This window comes from Helianthus annuus, chromosome 4, assembly GCF_002127325.2.
Source record: "Helianthus annuus cultivar XRQ/B chromosome 4, HanXRQr2.0-SUNRISE, whole genome shotgun sequence".
Classification (NCBI taxonomy): domain Eukaryota; kingdom Viridiplantae; phylum Streptophyta; class Magnoliopsida; order Asterales; family Asteraceae; genus Helianthus; species Helianthus annuus.
In genome coordinates, this window is record NC_035436.2 from 57,036,890 (window position 1) to 57,044,834 (window position 7,945).

Consider the following 7,945-nt stretch of genomic DNA (forward strand, 5'->3'; position numbering starts at 1 on the left):
CATATAATATAAATAATCTACGCTAGCAAAAAAACAGAAAATATTCAATAGGTAAAAAAAACTAATAAGGTAATTACCGAATAATAAAAATTATGAAAACCTATAATGGAACAAATAACCCAAGTCGTCAAATTATTCTCCAGCTCCTGTTTTGAACTCCCATTATTATCTTTCAAAATGCCTTGACGATCACAGTTCCAGCCAACAACCTAAGATAACATGGCTACAACAAAAATCACAATTAAAAGTTGAAATTATGGTAATAGCACGTATGACGACGATGTTATTCATTGCAATTTGAATATGAAATTGATCAAACACATTCTTGCAATTTGTCTTCATTTAAAAGTAACACATTTTCACCAAATACATAAGGCTAAAGGGTGTGGTCATGACCCTCATGACCCCCATGATCCTCCACATAGGCGTCATGTCACTCACCTTTAATCCACCATCTAAAACCACTACCCTAAGGGTATGGTCATGACCTAAACCACAATGCTCTTTATTTTTTAAGTATATTAAAGAAATTTTATACATATGATTAAAGGTGTTCTTTTTTCTTGAAATTTTGTCAAATTTTATAAAAATTTTACAAATTTTATAAATATGATCAAATTTTATAAATATGTCAAATTTCTAATTGATTTTTTTTGTTTGCTTTAACAATACAGGGTACCTCATTTTCTAAGTTTCTTCTATTCAGGCAGTCCGGGCATTAAACTCAGACAAATTTGCATTTACTGTGCTCCATAATCGCTCTTCTTCAAGAGATCATGTAGCTATGACTGCCATGAAAAGTAAAGGAATTAAAAAAGCACATATTTTACTCACAAACGGTATAAAGTTAAATACAACCTGTTTTGACCCATTACTAAACCAACCGTTTTGCCCGAAACAAACTCGACCCATTACTAAAAATCTTTTTTTTTTTGCCAGAACTTGATTCGACCCGTTACTTAAAACAAACTTTCTAGCCCGAACCTGATTCTACGCATTACTAAAGACCACCTTTTTGGCCTAAATCTGATTCGACACATTACTAAAAGCAACCGGTTTTGCCCGAACTTGATTCAACCCAATATTAAAACAACTTTTTTAGCCAAAGCTAATTCGAACGTTACTAAAAGCAACCCTTTTGCCTGAACTTGACTTGACCCAATAATAAAAACAACTATGTTGGCCGAAGCTGATTCGAACATTACTAAAAAAACCATGCCACCCACAACAACCAGTATAATGCATATTCTGAAAAGTACAATTGCTACCCTTAACATTTTTTGCCATGAAAAGTAAAGTAAGTTAAAAAAGCACATATTTTTCTCACAAACCATATAAAGTTAAATACAACTTGTTTTGACCCATTACTAAACCAACCGTTTTGCCCGAAACAGACTCGGACCCATTACTAAAAATCTTTTCAGCCAGAACTTGATTCGACCCGTTACTAAAAACAAACTTTCTAGCCCAAACCTAATTCTACGCATTACTAAAGACCACCTTTTTGGCCTGAATATGATTCAACACACTAAAAGCAACCGTTTTTGTCCGAACTTGATTCAACCCAATATTAAAAACAACTTTTTTAGCCGAAGCTGATTCGAACGTTACTAAAAGCAACCCTTTTTGCCCAAACTTGACTCGACTCAATAATAAAAACAACTATGTTGGTTGAAGCTAATTTGAACATTGCTAAAAAAACCATGCCACCCATAGCAACCAGTATGATGCATATTCTGAAAAGTACAATTGCTACCCTTAACATTTTTTGCCATGAAAAGTAAAGGAAGTTAAAAAAGCATAAAATTTTCTCACAAACCATATAAAGTTAAATACAACTTGTTTTGACCCATTACAAAACCAACCGTTTTGCCCGAAACAGACTCGAACCCATTACTAAAAATCTTTTTAGCCAGAACTTGATTCGACCTGTTACTAAAAACAAACTTTCTAGCCCAAACCTGATTCTACGCATTACTAAAGACCACCTTTTTGGCCTGAATATGATTCGACACACTAAAAGCAACCGTTTTTGTCCGAACTTGATTCCACCCAATATTAAAAACAACTTTTTTAGCCGAAGCTGATTCGAACGTTACTAAAAGCAACCCTTTTTGCCCAAACTTGACTCGACCCAATAATAAAAACAACTATGTTGGTTGAAGCTGATTTAAACATTGCTAAAAAAACCATGCCACCCATAGCAACCAGTATAATGCATATTCTGAAAAGTACAATTGCTACCCTTAACATTTTTTGCCATGAAAAGTAAAGGAAGTTAAAAAAGCACAAAATTTTCTCACAAACCATATAAAGTTAAATACAACCTGTTTTGACCCATTACTAAACCAACCGTTTTGCCCGTAACAGACTCGAACCCATTACTAAAAAACTTTTTTGCCAGAACTTGATTCGACCCGTTACTAAAAACAAACTTTCTAGCCCAAACCTGATTCTACGCATTACTGAGACCACCTATTTGGCCTGAATATGATTCGACACGTTACTAAAAGCAACCATTTTTTCCCGAACTTAATTCCACCCAATATTAAAAATAACTTTTTTTGCTGAAGCTGATTCGAACGTTACTAAAAGCAACCCTTTTTGCCCGAACTTGACTCAACCCAATAATAAAAACAACTATTTTGGCCAATGTTGATTCGAACATTAAAAAAAAAAGCCATGCCACCCATGACCCATAGCAACCAACATGATGCATATTCCGAAAAGTACACATCAAACATATGAAGCGAAGTGAAGAACTACTACTACTACTGGTGTAATTATCAAATGTGATGTGTGATACTCTGGTACAGATTTGGTATGATGGTATTATTATCCAGCATGTTCAGATCTATATTCTTATCCAAGTTAAATGTAGTTATACCAAATAAAGTGAAGAACCATGATGACCGACTAAATAAAGTAAGTAACCATTGTCACACAAAAGATTCATATAACTAAGGCCATAATGCAGTTTAATAGAAAAAAAAAAATTGATCAAGATTCATACCGGAGATGAAAAATCTTCAACATCTTACAGACCCAGAAACTCGAAGCCCTAGAAACTTCAAGAATTTGCTCACCTAAACACACTAACATCATAAACTCAGCATATTTATGATAACAACCAGCAATTAAAATTTAAGCGATCAAAAAGTGTCTAACCTTTATTCAGTAGGGAGTAGTAAGACCTTATTTGCTGCATCTCAAATTACATGATCAAATTTAACCCTTTATTTTTTAAGAATATTAAAGAAATTTTATAAATAGAGAATTTATAGGAATTTATAAATAATACTTCAATTTGAAAAACAACTTACTATATGCCACACGAATGAATTTCCATGCTATTCGAAGAGCCTGTGCCTCGGTATTCAAGAACGTAGATGAAGGCTATCCACAATCTACACAACACACGCAAACAGGAAAAAAACAAATTCAAAAAAGAACCATAATTATGATACTAACAGTAGATGATCGAATGGATTTTCTAGTTTGGTTTCCACGCCTATTGGTGAACTTCAACGATTTGTACAATCTCCTTAACCGAGTACTGCAAATATCTACAATAATAAAAAATCCACATTAAAAAATCACAAATCCTTGAATTGTAAAGAACATGTTCGATTAAAAACAATAAAGAAAGTAAGCAATCAAGAATAGCGATTGGAGACTGTTACTAACCTGTTCGAAAACGACTACCAAATTGCAATTAAACCAAATCAGATGAGAAAAATAGATGAAAACTGTTAAATAAAGAAAAAATTGATATACACAATCGACAAAACCAAACAACCTTAAAACGTCAATGTTTAAATTACATGAACAGAAAGATAAAAATTAGAAAATCATTACCAAATCCATTACCAGAAAACCTCTGATCATCTCTGTCGTCGGGTTCGAAGCGGAACCAATCTTGATTGACCTACTGGTATCACTTATCCCCAAAATCCATTGTATTGTAATCGAAAATCTTAATTAAGAATCCATGTTCTCAACAAAAAAAAAGATGGAGATGAAGATAATTCTAAGATAAACATCAAATCAAATCGGTGAAACAGATCGATGTAAGATAAAATCACCTTGTAGAGAAAGAGTTGTAAACCCTAAGGACGTTCAGAAAGATGGATCGGCTTAGAATTGCTTCACGATGATTTGTGAGTCATCTTTGAGAGGAAGATTTGAAAACCCTAAGCTCCAATGAAGGTTGATCGAATTGCCGTGTTCGCCAGAGAGAGAGATTAGGGTTTTGAATGAGAAGGAACGGTGATTAATGATAGAATGAGAGAGAGAGAGAGTATATGAAACGTACCAAAGAAGCTTGTCCAATCCTTGATTTAGAGCTATGCCACATGTACTGCCACATATACAGCTGAGTTGGCTTAAACCAATGGGTGACAAGTGTCCCCCAATGGTTTTGTTTATTATATATATAGATTCTGTGAACTAAAAGGGCAATTCGGCCATATAAAATGATCGAATTGTCTTTCTCGTTAACAGAAAAAATGGATGAAGTTAACCCAGTGGACTAAAATGTCAATGGTGAAACCTTTTTGGACCCATAAGGGAAAATGAAACATTTGGACTAAACTGCCAAAATGGCCCAAACCATAAGAATTAAAATGGCATTTAACTCTTTTTTAAAAGTACATGTATGATCAATGTGATTTGCATTTTGTAACGTATTTAGTCCCTAACCAATAAATCTTAAGGGGTTTTTTTTTTTTTGAACGGCATAAATCTTAAGGTTTTAACATGTCCAAGTTGAAGAGTAAATACGTTACAAAATGCAAACTATATAGACCATCCATATACTTTTGGAAGAAAAAAAATGAGACAAAATACGTTACAAAGTGTAAAACACAAGAACCATTCATCATTCATATACTTTTTGAAAAGATAGGAAACAAATTCAAAATTTAATAAACTAGTATAGTTTACTAGTACAAGTAAATTATACATTTAAAACCACTTGTAAGTAATTAGCTATATTTCCTATAAAACCTTGCGAATATACACTTGTCTCATCTTAAATTACGATTACATGTTCTCACATTTTAATTATTTTAACAACCCCACCCCACACCACATATATAAATATACACACACATGACGTGTATGTATTGTATATATGAGTGTAGTATTAAAACACAAGTTTAGTGCTCCTCTTTGTCGGTTCTCTCTTACACACCCAAAAAAAAACACTCCATGACTTCCACAACTTTCCGACGACCCTCTCGCCGGAGCCCATCTTTCTCTTCATCTTCTTCATCATCTCTAGGCTCAATATCCTTTCTCGACGATTCTTCGACTCCGGCCACTCCACTTCGATACACCGGAATACCCTTTTCTTGGGAGCAATTCCCCGGAATTCCAAAGAAAAACAATACCAACAAAACCTCATCACAGTGTCTCCTCCCATTACCGCCATCCGGTAATTCGTTTCGAAAATCCTTTGGAAAAGACACCACACCAATGATCAAAAAGAATACCACCCATGAAGACCCTTTTTTTGCAGCTTTTGTTGAGTGCTCAAAGGATGATGATATGTCGATTAAGGGGTCGAAAATGCGGTCGAGTAGCGGGCTTGGTAGCTTATACGGTTCTTGCTTTAGAACATGTGAAGTGGCTCAGTCTATTGTTTACCTTCCAAGATCACGTTCAAGTTATCTTTTCCGGTGAATATTATTGCGTCACTAAATCCATCCTACCGTTGATCAAACATAATAAAGTAGTCGGGTAAGGTTGCTGTCATGTGACTTGAAGGTCATGAGTTCGAGTCGTGGAAACAGCTTGTTACAGAATTGTAAGGTACATAAGGAATTAAGGATGCATACATCAGGTCCAAGTAATTCGTGCACCGAATTTTACCTAGTGACTACTGAAGTGTTTATGTATGTGAATTTCTATAACATTAGGAATGCATATATGATGTTGTTTATGGTTTTTGTGAAACTTTAATCTTATGTGCATGAGTTGTTTTAGTTTTAATTTATTAAATATACTTGATTATAATTATATAATCTGGAGTCAAATAATTTCTTTTGAAAAAGTAGAGTGGACAAACTTTGATGTTATTGTAATGTTGTCTTTTAAATATATAGATTTAAAAATAAATTACTTTTGTCATTTTTCTATATAATTATTCACACGTTCCACACAAAATTGTATTTATTGATCAAAATATTGTGAGTTATTTATGTTAGACCTACCAAACCTTCAGGGGACAACCATTAAAAACGTCCACCCATGACATAATATTCTAGTTGTTTGCTTGTCCCTTACTAAAACTGTGTGAGTTCAGATATTTAAAAATGCAATGTTAGATAATATTTAGATGTTAAAATATATTGTTGTAAAAAAAGAAAAATAAAACTAAAAACGCCCGAGGGTAATAGCCAACAGTGGAGCAATATCCTTTTGTCACCGAGTGATGTCACGCATGACCTTTCACCTTAGAACGACCAAAAGAGACGTGTTGAATTAAGTCGTCAATAGTAAACCTATGTCGTTGAGACATTTTCTTTGACATCACTCGATCTCTTTTAATATCTCTTTTCATATGTATAAAGTGTATATAGTTGTTTAGTTTTCGGTAGATTGTTATTTATTGTTGGTAACAAATTTAAGAAACGCAATTATTATGATAAATAATTTATTATAGAAAGTTATAATTGATTGTCAATTTAAACCCAAAGATATATGTAAACTTAGTAATCATATTTGGACTATGTTTAAATCCCCTTCACTCAGATACATCTTGATCTGGTAGTTAAGGGGATGTGGGAAGCTTTGCTTTTCTTGTAGGTTCTGGGTTCAAGTCCAGGCAAGGAGGGATTTAATACTACCTTGGTGATACTAACTACTAACCTGGTTAGCGATATTCTAACCGTACGCCGTTCAAAAAAAATAAAAAATAATAATAAATAAATCCCCTTGGGCGCATTTATTATGTCACACCAATATCATAGCGTCCCTTTATAAGGGTGGGCGGGGTACCCACCGATTTGCAATCGGGGACCCCTCTTGCCGCATAGGTAAGGTGCCGCCAACTCCAGCGGTGAAGAGAGAGAGGCAATAAAACGGTGGGGAGCTGCCGAAGAGGGGGGAGGAGAGAGGGAGAGCTTGACCAATCAAAAGTTTCCTTTTTTTTAAAAAAAAAAAAAAACCAATTCACCTAAGAGGGGAGTGCCGTCATCAAAAAGGGGTATTAGGGGAGTGTTAGAGGGGAGTTGACGTGGCTTATTCTGGTTGGTTACGTGTAAGAGGGGGACTCACCTATTAGGTGAGCACCCCTTACACCCTAAACTCTAAGAGGCATTTTCTCTCACATCAATATCATAACGTCCCTTTAGAAAACGTGTAATGGTTAATGCTCTTTCAATCATCACTTTCCATTTTATTCTACACTTCATTTGGTGTTATCCTACAAATTTCTCTCCCTCTTCATGCCCTTATAAGACCATGTGTAGTGGTGAACTAACATAATGCCCCCACCATGGGCATTATCCGACACGTGACATCCTAATCAGCGTTGGGGCATTATAGCAAAAGAGGTGTAGTGGGGCATTATTCCAATAACGCCCATATTATTTTTAATGAAAAAAAAACACACGAAATACATTCAAAAGTTACCTTTTTCAAAAGTTGTCAGAATTTCATGTTCAAAGTTGATTGGTGGGTAGCTCAAAGTTGTCAGAAGTCAAACCAAATGCAGCGTTTTAAATATAACGTTAACAACAAATTTTTCAAAAAATAACTCCCCAAAACGCCTAGTGTAGTGGGGGAGGGGGCGTTTTGGGGCGTTTTTTTTCAATTTTTTTTAAAAATAACGCCCCACTACGGGTGGTCTAATGCATAGTGTGGTGTTAGGGACGTTATCAAGGCTCTTCACGCCGGCCCCTATAATACCTCATTACACATGGCCTTGGGTGTTATTAGC

The 7,945-nt window shown here is 34.8% G+C and overlaps 1 protein-coding gene across 1 annotated transcript; it reads left to right on the forward strand.

The window, feature by feature from the left end:
• Positions 1-5,123: 5,123 nt before the first annotated feature.
• On the forward strand, positions 5,124-6,026 carry LOC110936472. Its single transcript, XM_022178864.2, has one exon. It carries the CDS (start codon positions 5,212-5,214, stop codon positions 5,683-5,685), a length of 474 nt encoding a protein of 157 aa, XP_022034556.1. The 5' UTR covers positions 5,124-5,211; the 3' UTR covers positions 5,686-6,026.
• Positions 6,027-7,945: the final 1,919 nt, after the last annotated feature.

Bases quoted from the DNA above. Each gene is read 5' to 3' on its own strand.
- LOC110936472 (XM_022178864.2), top strand. From the start codon at position 5,212: ATGACTTCCACAACTTTCCGACGACCCTCTCGCCGGAGCCCATCTTTC.